This window comes from Daucus carota, chromosome 2, assembly GCF_001625215.2.
Source record: "Daucus carota subsp. sativus chromosome 2, DH1 v3.0, whole genome shotgun sequence".
Taxonomy (NCBI): domain Eukaryota; kingdom Viridiplantae; phylum Streptophyta; class Magnoliopsida; order Apiales; family Apiaceae; genus Daucus; species Daucus carota.
Window position 1 is genome coordinate 27467694 of NC_030382.2, and position 20042 is coordinate 27487735.

General features: G+C 34.3%; 2 protein-coding genes across 2 annotated transcripts; one reads left to right on the forward strand and one right to left on the reverse strand.

Annotated features, from left to right (window-relative positions):
* The first annotated feature begins 1667 nt into the window (after positions 1-1667).
* LOC108207008 (dof zinc finger protein DOF3.6) lies at positions 1668-3332 on the forward strand. Its single transcript, XM_017377467.2, has 2 exons — positions 1668-1926; positions 2051-3332. Exons 1-2 carry the CDS (start codon positions 1864-1866, stop codon positions 2966-2968), a joined length of 981 nt encoding a protein of 326 aa, XP_017232956.1. The 5' UTR covers positions 1668-1863; the 3' UTR covers positions 2969-3332.
* Positions 3333-10146: 6814 nt separating this feature from the next.
* LOC108208935 (U-box domain-containing protein 13) lies at positions 10147-17939 on the reverse strand. The gene is made up of 4 exons (XM_017379574.2): positions 17360-17939; positions 13512-13628; positions 12773-13204; positions 10147-11699 (listed from the first exon to the last, which is right to left on the reverse strand). Exons 1-4 carry the CDS (start codon positions 17633-17635, stop codon positions 10467-10469), a joined length of 2058 nt encoding a protein of 685 aa, XP_017235063.1. The 5' UTR covers positions 17636-17939; the 3' UTR covers positions 10147-10466.
* Between the last annotated feature and the right edge of the window lie 2103 nt (positions 17940-20042).

The following is a 20042-nucleotide window of genomic DNA, read 5'->3' on the forward strand; positions in this document are numbered from 1 at the left end:
TATATAAACAGAGTTATAGGTTTACACAATTGTATCCACATGTAACCTAGCAACTTTCAAGAATATTAGTATTTTTTAAGAGATTATTGTAATAATTTTTATACAGAAATCAATAAAAGCTGTTTTGATATATCTTTCATATTTGTGTTAATACTTTTTTCAAAATCAAAAATCTTACATCAACATTCAACCCCCTTCTACAGTAAAACCTTATGCGGACAACATTAAATAAGCTTATAAATATATACGAACTGGACTATCACCCTGATACTCAACTGATTGTGGGCAACATTTTGTCAATAATTAGGACCGTTCTTATCGAATATTCATAAATCGGTTAAATGTTGTTGAGGAACAAGCAAGTTGGGTATCGGGTCAGTGAATATTCATATTATGGTAAAAATTGTGAAAAATTAGATTTTTTGACCAGACATTCACCAAAAAATTTAATAACCTCCTTTACCAGTGGACTATAACCTTGATACTCAATCTGTAATGCATCATCATGATAATTCATTTATATCAAATATTTTGTGATTATCAAGAATCCTCTTTACTAAATACTAGCCTTTAACCCGTGCGAAGCACGGGCGGATATATAGTTCGTAATTTATTATTTATAATTTAAATTTTAACATCATTTTATTAGTATATTTTAGTATTAACGGATTGAATTTTAATTAAATTATATTATTCAACTGACTATATTTTCACCCGATTACTTGAAAATGGACAAACCCTAACACACACACAGGATTTTAGTACATTTAATCCGAATTTAGTAACGTAGATTTAAATATAAAAAAAATCAGAAAATTCAAATCTTTTCCGAACATAGCCGATCGTGTAATACCTTTGAAAGATTTAGTTAATCAATCGAATTTCAACATAATTTTGTAATTTTGGTTTTTTGACAAAAATAATTTTTAAGATTAGAGTTGGAAAGGATTATATAATGGTTCGTGTTTATATTGAGATAGAACACGTTAAAATTAAAAAGAGTTATATGAAGGTTCTTGTTAAAAGAAGATATTCAAAATTGTATATTTATAATTTTATTTATAACATCATTATAACTTTTTAATAAAATATTATATGATAATAGATTGTTATGAGTGTTTTTAGGATTTAAAACTGTTTAACATTATAATATTAATAGACTCCACATTTGTAGACTTGTAGTACCAGTACCAAACCAGAAAATATAACTAAAACCTTGGACTACAAATTATACCGCTTATTATAGTATAGTATAGATTCACTGTATACATTTGATCACTAACTAATTCTGTAATTAATCTTAATGCAGTTAGAACTTGCGGAATGAGAATTTAACCCTAGCTAGTTACTATGTTAAATTTTGGTAGATGAGTCTCATGCTATTTAGTAAACACTTTGCACATACAGTACAACACACATGTACTGTTCCATGCATCAGAAATCACATTCTCACTATCAACTTTTTTGGGAGCACTAAGACGCGCGCAGACCGCAGCATCATATCATGGAGACACAAACCTTAAAGGCTAAGAAACTTCGGGCGCACTGACCTCAAAAACCCTAACTCAAATTATTATAATGAAAACAAAAGGAGATGGAAAATTAGAAATATATAAAAATATTAATAATAAATATAAAAAATATAAAAAATATAAAGCCTCACTCATCTCCCATCTCATCTCATCTAATCTCTCCCTTCCATTGCTCTATCTTTCTCTCCTGTCTCCCCCTCTTGTTGGTTCTCTCTGGTAGCATTCTCTACCCAATCTATAGCTTGATTCTCCTCCATATATATATTTACAAAAATATAAAGCTTTTACAAAAGACACATATATATAAAGCTACTACAAATTAATATAAGCCATGGCCTTCTCATCTTCTGTTCCAGCTTATAACTTGGATCATCACACCAATTGGCATCATCAGGTATATATAATAACTAGTCTTGTTCTTACCGAAAGATGAAGCATATTGAAAAATAAAGATAGATCATATATTCATATTCTCTCTTTACATATTATCTTCTTGAATATACCTTTTTCATTTTCAGTTGCAGCCACAACATCAACAGGCGCCTAATAGCCATCAACAACAACTTGTTCAAAATCCCAATCTTGCTCCGCCGCCTCAAGCTGATCAAGGCTCTATCAGACCTGGTTCCATGGTTGACCGAGCCCGGATAGCCAAGCTACCACTACCCGAGGCAGGATTGAACTGCCCGCGATGTGATTCAACTCAGACCAAGTTCTGTTACTTCAACAACTACAGCCTTACTCAGCCGCGCCACTTCTGTAAAACCTGCAGGCGTTACTGGACCCGTGGCGGTGCCTTGAGGAGCGTTCCTGTAGGTGGCGGCTGCAGGAGGAACAAAAGAAGCAGAAGTAGAACCTCAAAGTCTCCAAACTTGGTCAACACTATTAACCAGAAAGGGCCTAGCAGCAGTGTCAATATTAGCACCGAAAGCCCCTCAAGATCAGCTGACCAAGTGGTGGTTAGCCATAATAATCCGTTTTCGTCACAAGTACCTCTCATGGCTGCTTTACAGAATCTTAATAGTCATTATGGAGCGGTGGCTGGAAGTACTTATGAAGGATTTCAGATGGGTAATGGAAGTTTTGGTCAATCCGATACGGGATTCCAATTAGGTCACCACAATATTTTAACTAGTAGAGGACAAGGGTGGAGACTACCAATTTTAGCTGGCTCTGAACAAGCATCTGGCCATACAAATGTATTTTCGTATTCTCAAGGAGAAAGATTCGAAGCAGCATCTGCTGGTCAGGTGAAGGTCGAGGAGCCTCGACGAGTACTGAATTTGTCAAGGCAATTTTTGGATGTTTCAGATGAGAAGAATACTAATACGACTAATGATAGTAATCAGTACTGGGGTACTAGTGGGGGAAACTCATGGACTCCAGATTTCACTTCTCACATTAACAACACATCTTCTGCTAGCCCTTTTCTGTAGATTTGAGATCTAATTTCATGTTAGATCTCCTTGAAGCTTTGGTTCTCCTTGCATGCTTAATTCGAAGAGTCTAACATGATTAATGCAAATCCAGGTGGAGATGAAAGCTTCCAGAATGATCAAGAGAGATCGAGCACATTGATTGATGATTCTATCAATGCGAGATATATATATTTATATTATGGTACTACTAGAGTTGGAATAATACTTATTATCTTGTTTATGTTTGGTTGAAGTGTTTCCTTGTCAAAATGTTTGTAGGGCAACTTGAGAAAATTAAGAAGCTTGTTGTAGTTGTGTGTGCAAGTTTGCTATATGTGTGTGTGTGATATAAGTATAGCCGTACAGGAAGACCATTCTTTCACTTGTGTGTAATGATTTTGTAATTATAAGAGAGCAATATATGCTCCTTTAAGATATGTATACACAGGAATTAGCAAGCAAGGACAAGGGTACTCGTATCACATAATGACGCCAAATCTCCACTCAAAACCATGCAATGCAGAAGAATCTAAACCCCAACTTGACTCGAACACTACAGTCTACAGACGTGGTCAGAAAGATTCTTCTCATCATCTTCACATGAATTTTAAGCGTTGATAGGTGTACAGCGAGTTACATATCTTATACATATACTCCCTCCGTCCCATTTTATGTGACCCTTATTCCTTTTTGGGACGTCCCAAAAAGAATGAACCTACTATACTTACTATTTTTGAACACTACTTTTTACTATTACACCCACTACTTTCTTCCACTATCTCCATTCTATAATAATATAAACACTATTACACCCACTATCTTCCTCCACTATCTCAAATCTATTATTAAATATTGATAGGTCCCACCACTTTACCCACTTTTCAACTAAACTTACTACATTTTTCTTAATCTCCGTGAAAGTCAAACCAGCTCACTCTTTTTGGGACGGAGGGAGTATATCTTTTGACTCCAATCCTAGAGTATAGTTGAAGTCTAATGTTGTGTTTGGTTGGGATGAATGAAAATGGAGGGAATGGAATGAGATTTGAACCATTCCATTCCATTCCATTCCTTCCACCATTCCATTCTTAACACCCTTAACCAAAGCTCAAACACTCCATTTTGTAAAGGAATGCTCCATTCCTTATCATACCTATTTTCTACCTAAATCTTATCATACAAAATTTGCACTCACTCATTTTTTCAAAGTCCCCCATCTTACACTCTATTATTTTCTTTTATTTTTACTCATTTCAATCCATTCCAATTCATTCATCCCAACCAAACACAACATAATATCTGGGTGAAATTTAAGAGCAAATCATGCCGAGGGGAGTAATAATTCGGCATTTGTACTCAAAGTAATATAGTACGGTAACAGAAAATAAGAGATTAGGTTGGTGGTCTAAAAAGAAAGGAAAGGTTAACCCAGAATATATATGACATGAATACATGATATTTGCTTTTGCAAGGACCGAGAAGGCCTATCTATCAAGACCGAATAAAGCAATTAGAACCTGTAACAGTAGCCACAGCAGGTAGCAGCATGCATTAGTGACAATAAAGGTAGCTCCCTCGCTGCGTTGGCCAGGAACAAATAAAATCTGAGTGACTGAGTCTAGTTTTAAAATATCCGTATAACATATTCAACCCAATAATTAAAGCACTTATCTAATACTCTACTGTAATGTTAAAAGTAAATAAATATATAATATATATAGATTTCATCATTCAAATAATATAAAATCGTTATCTATAATTATAATTGTAGTCAATCTCTTGATATTGATTATATTCTGCCAACACTTGTAGTTAGTATATTAATAATAGGAGTTAATTGCATTTCACACCCTTACACTTGGCCCAAAAACACTTTGGTATGCAAACTTTAGAATGTTAACGGAAGAATTTGGTAGTTAACCAAATTCGAGATTCGTGGCCGGAATCAAGATCTGTGTCGGTGGCGATGAAAATAAGGGGTGGCTAAGATTAGAGTTTCGAATTGCCTCCGGATGATCCCAACTCGTGTCCCTCTAATTTGCCTACGTACCCCTATATTTATAGGGGATCAAGCCAGTACGTAACCTAATTGGATTAGACTTCCCCTTCTACTGTCTCCCTCATGAAAAGGGCCCAAGACGATGAGACCTAACCTTGGGCCTTGTAGACTCTTGAGCACGTAACTCTCACACAACTTTCTAACATTTGCAATACATAAACCTCCTACAAATAACTATATTTATAGGCATCACAAACATTCGAATCCATATATACCTTAAATCCTATTTATGATAATTACCATTTTTTCCTATCTTGAATAGAATCCTTCAACAATTAATATTTCTACCAAAATAAAATTACCTCAATTATTATAAATAAGATACCTTATCAAATTAGGATTCTTAACTTATTTAAAAATTCAGGACGAACCCCAATAAATCCTCCCTCGACTCGAATTTCTTAAGACTTCAACTGAATCCAAGAATCTCACCTTTTTCTCGGGCTTCATCTTTGTTGTTCCACCATCTAAATAATAGATGTGTTCTTCTTGTTTATCACCCCTTGTAGAATCAAGCTCTTTCTTTTATACACCTTGAAACTTCGCCCTCGTCCGACGAATCTGTACCCTCATTGATGCTAAGACGCTCAAAGACAACACGTTAATCTTGGATGATTCTGGTATATATCTCATATTGAAAGCTTTCTTGATCGTACCATCATGGAGTTTAAGACAAATAATTCCAACTCCTTGAACCTTCATCTTTTCATCATTCCTCATTACGATATTACCAAGATCTTCATCCGTGTATAAAATCTCAAATGCTCGATCCCTACATATGTGCTTAGAAGCAGCAGAGTCCATCACTTCTAATTCATTCATCACCGAATCGGGAACGGTATACTTACTCGTCATCAAAAACTCGTCATCCTCTATCACATGTGTAGAGTCGCATCAACAACTTTGTTCTTTCTCTTTATCTCTTTAAAGGATCTCAAGTCTCTTTTAAGATTTGGATAGAACATCTGCATATGACTCGTTTTACACAATAATAGCACTCAACAATGCTCATATCCTTCTTACTCGGCCGAGATTTACTTCTTACTCCCTCACTTAACATTTTTGTATACAAACATCCCAACTTTATCACAAAAGCCTTCTCTTGTGTATTTCTCACACGACTATCTAATTTTTTAATATAAAAAACTCTTACAAATAGCTATATTTATAGTGACCATAAATATTTGAATCCTAATATACTTCGAATCGTATTTATGATAATTGTCATCTTTCCTATCTTGAATCAATTAATATTTCTACCAAAGTAGAATTACCTCAATTATCATAAATAAGATACCTTCTCAAATTAGGATTCTTAACTTAATTAGGAATTCTAGGGGACCCAACACAAAGGATGACAATTATAAATTATCTCTATATTTGCTGATTATAAATTAGTACAGATGACAAATTAATCCAGGAAGGTAGGTACATGTTCACTGTTGCAATCTCCAACTAATAAAAATTAATAACAAGAATAAAAAGAAAATGATGATGGCATTAAGTCGGGATCGTTTTTTTAAGAGAGGGTTGGTTTGGTTTGGTTTCGTCAATGGGCGATGGGTGATGTGATGAGATGAAATAGAAGAAATATGTAGTTTGGTTTGGTTTCGTTATTAGGTGGGAGAAGGGTGAGGGGTTCGGGATGAAATAAGAGAGATATGTAGTGTAGAATTAATTTACACTGAATTCTTATTTTGAACAGATTACAGATTATGAGTGGACTGACAGCGGTTAATATAAAATAAGATGTGTTATGAGTGACTTTGATTGTTTTATACTCCCTACATCTCACAATAGTAATCTTTTTTGAAAGAAATTTTTTCTCATGATGCTTGTCTACTTTTAATTTCCAACGCAAGTATATTGACATTATTTCAAAATTACACTTCTTGAAAGTTGTATAACAATTATTGAGGGTTGAATAAGAGTCTACATTCATGCATTTATTAGGGGTATAAGGTGAAAGTATTATCTAAATTAATATTTTCTTAATATACATGATATTTTCAAAAGAGACTTGTACAATGAGACGAAGGGAGTAATTTTTATATAATAGCAACTTTTATTTGATCATTTTCCATGTATGCATGGACGACCCATTAAAAAAGAGAGAGATGATATGTAAAGAGCAAGTAAATGAGTTGTAGGCGGTGATTAGGGCTGTCAAAAAAATTCGAAAGATCCGATATTTGTCCCAAAAATCCGCAACCGTATTCGAGAGAAGCGGATATTATTCGTATCCGAAATAAAACGGATATTATTCGTATCTGAATTCGTGATATTCGAATCCGAAAATACATATGATATTTAAACTATATAATATATAATTATTTGTAATTAAAATATTATTTTATTAGCTTGCGTAGTGTGTATATGTATTAAATAATACATTTATATAAATTTTATATAATTGTACAAATACTCAGATAATTTATACATATATAAAAATATCATTTGAGCTTAGTCGTAAAAAAATTATTCGAAAATCATCGTCAATAGGGTGGTGTCATCAAAAATATCTGACATCCGTCTGAAATATCCGTATCTGTATCCGAAAAAAGCGGATATCATCTATATCCGAAGTAAAGCAAATATTTATATTGACAATTATAAATATAGACATATTCATATCCGAATCACTAACTCTAGTGTTGATGATGGCCTCCCGTGGGGACCGAAGTGTGTGGGATGTGGGAAGAGGTCGTTTGGTTGACAGGAAGTTGTTGGGGTATTTTAAATGGCTGGGAAGTGACAATCTATCAGGTTGTTTGGTTTACCAAAAACACAGGAAGTCTAACTAACTGGGAAGTTGTAATACCTGTAAAACCTAGGAAGTTACTTACCCACTCCCCCCTCGATCACTCACACTTCCACCAGATTTAACTTTAATGTATACATCTAAAAATATATAAACAATTCTAAAATTGATACATATAATAGTAAAAAAGTTAAATATTAAAATTTTTAGGGATTATTATTTATTTATTATTATTATATGTAACTCAAAATTATATTGTTGAATTATAATTATTCATTAAAAATATAGAATATGTTCTTTTAATTTAAAAAAATAAGAAAACGGTAACATATTAATAATACTATTTTGTTAAAAATTTATAAAATATAATCCAATCTAGAGTTATGAATAAGTTTGAATAATTAATTTGTTTATAACTTTATATACAAATTTTATATAAAATAAAAAATACTATTAATTAATTTTAATTTTTTGTGTAATTATTAGTAAGGGCTTTGCTAAATAATTTGGAGTAATTTTTAAAAGTCATATAAATTTTGTATGATTATTATTTTAATCAAAAAATGATATTTATTATTTAATTATAATAAAAGACATTATGATTATGGAAATACATTATCCAAAAAGATAAAAATACAAACAAATAACATGCAGGAAGTAAAATATCCAACATGTCTAACCAAACACGTTTGTGTTACTTCCCTGATATTTAGTGTAGATAGGGAGTAGAAGTTACTATAAGAAATAACTTCCACCATGATACCAAACAAGCACTAAAATAGGGCGAAACAAGAAGGGTTCGGAAATCCAAGGGTCTCTATGTGGTGGAACCATCCATAGATAAACGTGAAATGCTCTCTCTAATTTCCCGCTAACAGATTTGCTTGCTCCTGTTGTTCTCTACCGCCAGCTTTAGCCTTTCTCTTTTCCACGGGTTGGCCCACTCTCTGCTTTTGTTCCCTTGTCATGCATTCCCATCTGGTTAATTCCTTAATTAAGTGGTCATCGCACTTTTGTAAAATTCCTGTCTTTTATATATAAAAAGGAATTAATAAATAAGCTCCATATCTTACTATTTAAGCTCCAATTTTAAAATTTAGATCATATTTAACCATACTTTCTGCACATGTTTCCCTCAGTATTGTAGGTGTTAATGCAGGAAAAAATAGAATTGGAGCTATAATGAAGTTTGGAGCTTATTTATCAATTTCCATATAAAATTACAACTAATAAAGCCTAGTTTATGAGCATATATATCACAAGGTTACCATAAAACATACGTGAAATATAATCAACTTGCTTGGTCTTGCTTATATTCTCTAATGCACCCACTGTTGACAAGGTTTACATCTTTTCACACATTATGAACCCAAATAATTTTATACTAACTACATGGAAGAGCAAATCTACAACACTAGTATAATATCGTAGTTTCAGTCTCCAGAGAAGACCTCACATCAATCAAGAATTGTTATTTTGCGAGTTTTACTTAATATTTTCAGGGGTTCTTCCATAGAATTATGTTTAAGTTCTCTGGTCTAGTTCATAATATTAATTAGTAGAACTCCTTTAATAGTAAAGCAGATTAAAAGAACATGATACAAGGGGGTTTATAATTGTTGTGACCAGTTCAAAAATTGATGAATAAGACTTATCGAAAAGCAACACTTTAATGTTTCGCGTAAAAGATCATTAGTAATTTTAGAGATCGGGTCATCTAACGTCCCCTTGAGTTTTTTTAAGAACACTCAAACTCAAATTATTGGCGGGCCCATATTCTATATTATTGAGCAGGCTGCATGTCTGTTGGTCTAAACAGTAATTCTTTGAGCCCACATCAAATCGGGACCTGCAATCTGGCACTGTAAATAAATCTACTTTATTTTGTTAGTGGGAAAGAATGTTCTTAATAAGATGCAGCACCAAGCTCATGCATAATGCAACCTATTACACAAATCATTTTTCTTTTTCGTAGTCCTTGCTTAATTGCAATTGACCGACATGTTTTGTGTTATATTGACAAATATCTTTATTGTACTACTTAGGGTGCGTCTAATGAAATATTATATAAAAATTTTGTTAAGAAAAAAGAAAATATGAGATAACAATGACTAAACATGAGTGTAGAAATTTTTATTATAAAGATTGTAAGAAAAAATGATGTAGAAATGGAATGAACATTCCACCCATGTAGGTTAGATTTTTAGTTCAAATATTTGAAATGAAATGATCGAAGAAAAGGAAATAATAGACATTTTCACTGATCAACCCCAAATTAGAATATAAAATTCATTCAATTTTCCGTGGATTCCATTTCTTTCAAATGAACACATGGTTCTCTAATTTATATTTTTGTTCTTTGCGTAGACTCCCCACTGAGCAAAGGACTTGAAACTTTCCATTTCTTTATGGAAACGAGCCAAAATATGTGAACATAAACAGGTCCCTGATTCTATTACAATGGCACACTCAAATACAAGTCATGATTCAGCCCTCTTTTCCTTCCACATTTCCTTCTTTGATGGCTATCCATATATCTTTTAACAATAAAAACCCAACAAAAAGAAATTTTGTAAATTATACAAGGGCCGGGTGGTTTTCCACCAGAACCTTGTCAAACAGGATGCCCTGGAATAACTTAAGGAAACCCAGAAGCAAACCAACATGATTAAAAAAAAAAAAGAAACAAAAAGGTATCAGCTATCAACAAAATGTGCAGATAAGCACGGTCGTGACTGCTGAGTCTGAGAGGGAGCGGGAATCGGAGATGAAGCCAGAGCTGGAGCTGGAGCTGGGGCGGGAATCAGAGATGTTGCCCGGGCTTGAGATTGAGACTCAATTAGAGGCTGAGCTTGAGACTCGTTAAGCGCCTGAGTCAGATTCTGGTGCTTAATACGCTCAAGCAACTGTCCAGCCTTACGCTTACCCCTATCAGTGCCATTTTGCACTAAATCAATCAGCGAGGACATGACCCCAAGTTCTTGAGCTTCTATCAAATATTGTTGGTCAGCAGAACAGAGGTGAACTAAAACAGCAGCTGCATTCTCCTTATTCCTTGGAGAGCCGCTGGCAATGACTGCAACCAAGACTGGCAGAGCTTCTGCAGATCCAATGGCTGCCCTCCCCTCAGAGTGACTGGCCAGTATAGCCAGAATGGCAAGCGACTCGTCCACCATTCCACCTTGGGGTTCTGTAAGTAACTTCATCAATGTTGGTACAATTCCAGCCCTCACGGCTTTACCCTTGTTACCTTGGTATATGCACAAATTGAATAATGCTGTTGCAGCATCCTTCTTCCCCCTTTGGTTGCCCTCACTGAGTAGTGTCACAAGTGGTGGAATTGCTCCAAAACCACCGATAGTAACTTTATTTTCATCCACAACTGAAAGGCTAAACAAGGTGGCAGCTGCATTTTCCCTTGCTTCCATACTTCCCTTCTTCAGGACATAAACTATACCAGGAACTGCACCAGAAGAAACTATGCTTCCTTTGTTATCCTCACAAATGGAGAGGTTAAGGAGTGCAGTAACAGCATGCTCCTGTGTGCGTGAATCTGGAGTTGAAAGGAGACCTACAAGTAATGGAATGGCACCAGCTTCAGCAAGGGCCACACGATTATCAGCATTCCGCTTGGCAAGAAGGCGGATTTCACCTGCTGCAAAACGCTTGTTTTCAGGATTTACAGATGTTAGTTTTTGAAGGAGAGTATCTATCTTGGAACGTTCAGCAGGAGAGCATGCAGATTTTGTCTTGCTGAGTCGAGCAGATCGTTTAGGTGGTTCAATCCCGTTTGCTTCACACCACTGGGCTATTAGACTACGTAAGACATAGTTGGGTGTAAGAGAGAGGCTACTAAGAGTTTGTTGTGTTTTTGGACAAGTGCCATGCCCTGCTTCCAGCCACTTTTCGATGCAAGACCGTTCGTAGGTCTACATCAGATAATAGTATGAATTGTTCAATGTGAGTAATCTATCTTGAATGAAACGTCTATAATGAATTATGTTGAACAAATAAAATATTATACAGAACAGAAGAGGATCAAACAAGGAAAAACATCTGGTTCAGAAATAACCATTATTACATATCGATTTCAATTGTTTGTGAAAATAGATATAAAGAGCTCGTTCAATGGAAAATCTTAATTAATTATTCTTTAAAAATCTTTACACATTTTTACGAATTGAAAATTTAAAGCTCCAGCATGATGTTGTTATTCTAAAAAGATAACAAGTCATACTAAGTGCTCGTATGATGTACGCAACGGTTCAAACCCATGACCTAGTGAACAGCAAAGCAAGTAGAGACACTTGACCATCAGGCCAGGCAAGAGCTTTTTACAAAATATCATTCATAATAATCGTGCTTAGTTAGTCCAGTTGAAACTGCGCTTAACTTGGCCAGGAGTTTGATAGTTCATTAAAAAAAAAAATCTAATCAAAGTATTAGGCCCCGTTTGTTTTCAAGAAAATGATTTTCGAACATATTTTCCGGAAAAAACATTTTTCCACATAATATATTCTCTGGTAAAATATTTTTCAGAAATCATTTTCCAGGAAAATGTTTTCCATCACTTGACCGCCATGAAAAAAAAAAAGGAGATTGGTGACAAAAATGGTCGATTTGGAAAATCTTTTGGAGAGGGGGAAGTCATTTTCCAGGATTTTATTGCATTTCTCAAAGGAATTTTCTCTTCCGAGAAACATTTTATTTTTTAGGGAACAAACAAATGCAGGAAATGTTTTCCAGAATTTCTGATTTTCTTGTGTTTGTTTGACTTCTGGGAAACATTTTCCGGAAGGCAAACAAATGCTGGAAATTAGGAAAACATTTTCCTGGAATATATTTTCTGACAAACAAATGGTGCCTTAAAGAACAATGCAAGTATACCAATAAGCCTAAGGATGTAGCGAAAGCTATCTTTGTGACTTCATACTGTCATTCCTTTCTAGTTATGCATCAGAGGGCTGATAAGGGAACCAAAATATTAGAAGAGGAGGTATACCTGTCCTGTTGAAACAATAACCGGATCAACCATCAAATCCAGAGATATAGGACAGCGGAAATCTTCAGGTATTTTTTGAATTTTATCGGTGCCTGCTTGTACACTGCCGCTTTCCATCAAGGGAGAATCTAGTTTTGGATTCTCTGTCTGAACAAAGTCCTTGATTTTTTTTAGTAGCATTGACATCTTTTCTATGCTCTCCCCCGGATCTCTACCAGTAGTAGCAACCATTTCATGCAACGCTAGTGATTCTTGTGTGAGATCAGTAATTCCACTTAGCTGTAAATTATCCACCAATCTCCTTAGGACATCTGGATCTGCAACAGCATCGTGTTTCATGTTGTAAAGCAATGCTAGATCCTCATACAGTTCAACATTAGGTGCATCAATCCTTCCTTTGGCTCTTCTGAACTGAGCAAGAACCAGCTCAACCTGGAATCAAATCAGAAAGGGAGAAGATATTTTAAATAAGAAAACTAAACCTTGAGTCTTTGACTTTTCCTGTTTAAATATATCCCACGCGATATATGCTATACCACTTCTAGTCCATTTTTGTTATCACCACATTCAAACTCGTTGTATCTATCTATTTATTTAACTTCAAGATCACCAAGTATGATGCAAGGCTTCACAAGTAAAGATCTTAATTGAATTTCACATCATAAATGAATGAAGAAAAGCAGCTGCCTGCCTCCTCAGTGGTCAAAAGGATGCGATGTCAGATTAAACAATTTACTACCTGTTCCTGGATTTCATCCGATATGTCAAGTTGCTCAAAGGATATTTCACTCAAAGCAGATTCTAACTGAGCTGTCACTTCCTGCAATCTATTCATGATTTGTTCCCTTTCTAGAACCTGTCAGTAGAGGGAAGAAACGTTACTTTTTTCTTCGTATTGCTTCATTAATTACCATTATCAAGAAGTATGCTTATTGTTTCATTAAATATTATCCCCAAGAATTTAACCTTATTGCCTCATTAACTACTAACCACAATAACTTATGCTTCAAGAAAAAAAAAGATCAAAATGTAAACAAATCTGGTGATATTTTAAATAAGTATCGCTGCTTCAAAAGAATTGCTATTCCTATGAGGAAATGTCTCTGACTAAAGGTTGGATTTAATGCTCCTGCTCTAATTTAGAAGCTGCTCACTGTTCTTAAGAGGTGAATGCATCGCAAAATGAAAATGTAGAATTGTTTTTTAAAAAATAGCAAAAAACTAAAAAGTGACATAACAAAAATGGAGATACGTAAACTTCAAAAGTACATAAACGTACTCATGCTGTCTATTTGATAGATCCATACAAAGCGGTTTTTGCATACTTTGGCAGCTATTTAAGTAATACTTCAAATTATAACTATATACTAATACCCTAAGACCTAAGTTACCCGGACTTAGGTACGGCTATCAGACACGGGTGCGGATTCAAGTATCGGATCCTAAGTTATCTGAAAATTAGGATTATTGGATGTGAATCCAAATTTGGACACGGGTGCGTGGACTTGGCATGTAAGCTTAGCATAAGGGATAATTTCTATGTTCTTAATCCATTTTACATCTTAAAAAGTATGTGTAACTAGTGTCATGTACCAATTAAACTTGTACACGTGATAATATGGGTCATATCTGTGTCATAAAGTCATAGGATAACATAGAAAATGTCATATATGGACCTTGCTCTCTAAGAACAAGTTGTTGCAAGGCCTTTTATATCATTCTGAACTTAGGTTGTTACAAGATGAAGTTCAGGTTTCAATATGAAAGATCCGACTCCAATCCCGTACCCTCGCCCATGTCATGTCCGGTCGACGCGGAGATAAAGCCAAAACTAAAGGGTCCAGGTAACGGAGCTGCTTATACCCATAGATGAATTATAACCGAACCCAAAAAAAATTATATGGGAAACACAAATGTACCATGAATTTCATTATAAACTTATTAGAATTCTGCTTATTTGTTTACTTTTAGCATTGTTGTAGAAGGATGCACATGAACTTATATTGATATTTTTATATCATAAATTTTTAAGGTAAAATTTTCACAAACAAGGTAATATACTTAAAAACACTATATGCGCCAAACACTATTATGTAATGGTCTAAGAACCCATACTTAACAAGTATGTTAGATGAGCTCTGCCATACTACCAATATTCAGCATGCAACACATAGACAAAGATGCGTGCAGGCTGCTGAGACCTTATTCCTGACAATGATTCAGAGTAGAATACGTGTTCGACTAAAGATAAGAAAATACCAGATAGGTAAGCTGATGTGTGTGCAGCAAAACATACTATGCAAAAGCGAAGCAACTTAATAGAGAACTGAACACAAAATAGTCCAAGAAATGTAACCATTACAAAATTACAAGAAATAGGCCAGACGAATGAATGAATGTTGTCAAGGCAGCTTACAGTATCTAGGTGCAACTCACAAGAGGTAACAAATCGTCCACTCCCCAGAATTAATAGCCGGCTATTTTTAAATGGGGGTTAAGAATATGAGACAGTGTATATATATAGGTGTGAAAGAAATTATTTTCTGGGTAACCAGTTTATGTCTAACCCAGTTTTGCTGTATTCTATTCTGTAATTCTGGTGATAAGTAACTACAAGCCAAAGCTTTCTTTCCACCATAAGATGATAATATCCGCCAATTCATGCAAATACACCATGCACAAAGTGAACCGTTCAAGAAAAACAAATACAATATGATATAACAATACTGAGCAGAAAATTAGGTTAATTCCAATCAATTATTATGCTAATACCTAAAAAGGTATATAGATTATATTAGTAGATTATTAGATATCAGGAATAATATTAATTTTGTCACTTAGAAAGCGAGCAGCAGATTCTTAAATAAAAATCATACTCACCTCTGAGGGTTTTTTAGTTGTTTCGCGCTTTTAATGTCCAAACAAATTCTAAAGGAACTGGGATAGATGAATATATCAAAACAAGGAAAGTCCAAGGAATACATACTAAAGTGAGTATAACAATCTTGACCGTTATCACACGACTCTCATGGACAAATTATTCATAGGATTTTCAACTACCTCCCTCTTCCTGACAAACTAATGTTGCTGCAGTTAGTATCTAGATCTCATTTGCATCGATAACAAAGTTATGAATTTTTTTTGCGAGAAAATAGTATACTTCTGAATAGTGACAAAACGAAAGGCACCAGCTAGGTAATAAGCTCCGGCTTGTCATCTTAAGAAGACAGTTAGAGCATCTCGAATGGGGGTGCCAACCAAAGGTGCCAATATTGTGAATTCATCAATAATATTAATATTTTATTTTCTCTCTATTCAAAAGTAAATTTGGCACGTTTCTCACAAAAATTTGATCCACCAGTTGCCAATATGTCAAACAAGTACAAAAATATTTAGATATAAAGATAAATGTCTTTAATGCAATGGCCAATGTATGGGTTTTTTTCCTATTTGGGAAGGTGCCCAGAGATGACAAATTTGGTTGGTGCTCCTACCACTCCAATGGAGAGCCATCAAGAAAGTCATGCTAGATGGCACTTTGGCACCCCCACTGGAGTTGCTCTTACAAGCCATGATACTTGGAGTACCAGAATGGGTATATGAAATAAGATACAAGTTTTTTAACAACAGCAGACCTAATGTTAACAGATTGTAATTGTTTAACCATAAAAATTATTGGACATGAACAACCTAAGCTGCATAGCAGAAAATCATTTGAAATTAATATCAAACAAAATCTAACATTTATATGTCACAACTACGAGGGAGCTTTTAGTGTAGTCCATGGCAACTTTTGCACATAAAACCAGACAATATAGTGGTGATTTATACATTCAAAAAACATGATACTTGGAGTACCAGAATGGGTATATGAAATAAGATACAAGTTTTTTAACAACAGCAGACCTAATGTTAACAGATTGTAATTGTTTAACCATAAAAATTATCGGACATGAACAACCTAAGCTGCATAGCAGAAAATCATTTAAAATTAATATCAAACAAAATCTAACATTTATATGTCACAACTACGAGGGAGCTTTTAGTGTAGTCCATGGCAACTTTTGCACGTAAAACCAGACAATATAGTGGTGATTTATACATTCAGAGAACTGTCACCAGAAAAAAAAAATGGACCTAGAGATTAGAGTGCACAAATCATAATAACCATATATGGAAAACAATGAGACTGAAACCAGAGCAAAGGTAACCATGAACTCGAGAAGGAGAACAGCACACACCGTAAGACCCCTAAAATATGGGGTGCTAGACGGACTCCGCACAAGACACAGCAATACTTAATTAAACAAAGCATAAACTAACATTATGATTTTATAAATTACTAAACCCGTCATCTTTGTCCAACGTATAAACTGTTTTACTCCCTAAATAACACAATGATTTATCAAACTAATATCCAAATTCAAAACCACAAACTTTTATGATCATTCAGGGCAAAAAATCTCATAAAACAGTCTGATAACAATACGCAACTTGTCATCAATCCAAGTCAACAAACCGATCAAAACAATCACGCAATCAAACACACAAGCAACCACAACAAAAACACTAATCACATATACGCACCATATAGATCTTACTCCCTTGGCTTCCGAATCGCAACAACTCGAAAGCTAACAACATTGCCTCTTTCAGCTTGCTTAGCTGAACCACAGAAACTCGATTAACTTTCTGTTTACTATCTCGAATCTCTTCGAACATTGGCGTCAACAATTTCAACCTCCTGGCTAAATTACTGTACTGTTTCTTCACACTAGACCTGTAATCCGAAATCTCCGCTATTTTACTAACTAATTCGATCATCTCCTTCACTAAAGCTCGTCCTGCGTCATCGTCTTCCATATTTAATTCCTCTTCACCTCGATTTTCGAGATCTGTGATTGACTTTGCTCGATGATTGACTACCAAATTAAATTGTTGTAAACAGATGTGTGTAGATATGTGCGATGTAGATTTGTGTGTATTTATGAAAGTTGATCGGCCGGTGATCGGAGATGCCGCCGGCGTCAGAGAAAGAAATGAATCCCGCTGGGAATGCCTGAGAAAGAGTCACGAGTGTAGAGAGAGAAAAACATGTTTATTATTTTCTGGCAAGCTCGGTTAGAAAAAAAAGTGTTGCCCCAAATATTAAATTGTTAAATACAGTACACGGTTTTGCTCTAGAAATAACTCTTTTATTAACCGGCGTCCCTAGTATTTATGCAAAAAATTTAAAGTATATATGAAATACATTTAAAATTTAATAGAGATTCAACAAATAAATAATTTTGAAGATTTCTGTCAAATATAATAATAATAATAATAATAATTTTGAAGATTAATTATAGCGTAGATTAATTATAGGATAAGTTAATTTATTAATTCATAATATAATGAATAGTTGATATGCTAATATAAAATTTTTATATGATGTTCTTTAACATTTCATACATTTATTATTTGTATAAAAGTTTGTGAACGAGTTAAATCATGTGAAATGTGTGTTTCAAACTACTTTTCACTTGGGTGTATATCCACTCTACTTCGTATTAAAAGTTGTTATTCATATCACTCATTCTATACAACAACAAATACAATATCAAATGACAATTAACTATTATTGTGTTATAGCTAAATCCAAATTGAATGCTTTCCCGATGAACATTATAATTAAAGATATTTAATTTCTTTTTTTAAGCAAGGTTGGGTTTTGACTGTGATATTTTGTCGTTTACTTTTAGATGGCTAACTCATAGTTTTCATCATTGTATTTTTTTTTTGATTGTGTTAGGATTTATGGGTAATAGACTGCGGTCAACTTAACATTCTTATGTACTTAAATTTTTCCAAGTAGAACATACTATTACAGTCAGAGTATGTCTTTGTGGTGTCTTTCTCATAACTGCCAATGTAATACAAATATGCTTGGAAGAAATTCAATTTATGTTGTTCATACCCCAAGACGCAAAAAGAAATGACAACAAGAATAAAGCACTGCTACTGTCAGATGGTTGACAGCAGTACTACGTAAGACAGACAGTTGCAGGTCATGAGAGACAATTTGTATCTGACAGCAACATTGGCTAGAACTCCGCAATTATCAAGTTTCCGCTCGCATGACAGCAGGACTTGGTGTTCCACTCAGAAGCGTAATCTGGAAACCACTATCATCCCAATCATTGTTTGACAGCAAGTTCTGGTGTCTCTATGTCACTGTCATTGGAGAACGGGATTGGATTTGATCCTTCATCAAGTCAACCATGTGGCAAATAAAGATGTTCAAGGTTCAGGGATGCTGCAGAAAACTGTTTTTGTAGCATACCTATAGGCTGTAAAGCCTACAACAGAAGCTCAAGAATGCACAAAATTCGTGGATAGCCGCCTAAAAGGTGTAAAGTCACTATCCACTGGGATTTGCAAAGGTCAATATTGAATGTTTATAGGTTACTTTTCATACAATGTAATATCTGTTTGATTAGCATTTTAAGAAAGTCACATGGGCTGCAATCTACAAGTAGCCGCAAAAGCAAAAAGCTACTTGTAGACTTACAGAACCCATGATGACTGTGATATGTTTTCTTTGATAAATATATAGGAAATGTCACATTCTGTAGAAAGTAAGAAAGAGCAAGAATACTCATCTGTATCTCTTGAGAAGAACTGTAACTCGAGAAACTCTTTCTTGAGGTTGTAGCAAAAGAATGAAATAAATAAACCATTTATTTTGTGAAGTTAAACTACTGTGTTCTTCATTGCTTGTATCAATATCTACTGATAAACTTAAATCTTTTATTTGTTGTTGAATTAAGATTTGAAATTATCAGTATTGCATTCACCCCCCTGCAATACATCCTAAGACCAACAAATTGTTATGATCTTTATATTACCAGTCATCACTATAGTATCTTGTGCTTCCAATTACTGATGATTAGGCGCTGTTTGCAATCTGATAATATGAATCAAAACTTTCAAAATTCTCGTATGTCATATCTTAGTAACTATCTACCTCCATAATTTATATATGTCATGCCGTTATATTATTTTGCCACGATATTGACGTTAACAAATTTGTGAGTTTGTCTAATATAAGACGCTTATCATTTTTGACATCCGTAGTGGTCAGAAACTTGCATATAAACTGTTAGGTCCAGATATGATTGTAGAAGGGGGGGGTTGAATACAATCAGTACCAAATCGTCGCGGAAGTGAATCTGATTGAATATGATTTGTTAATCAGATTATAATTAATTAATATAACAATGTTTGAAGT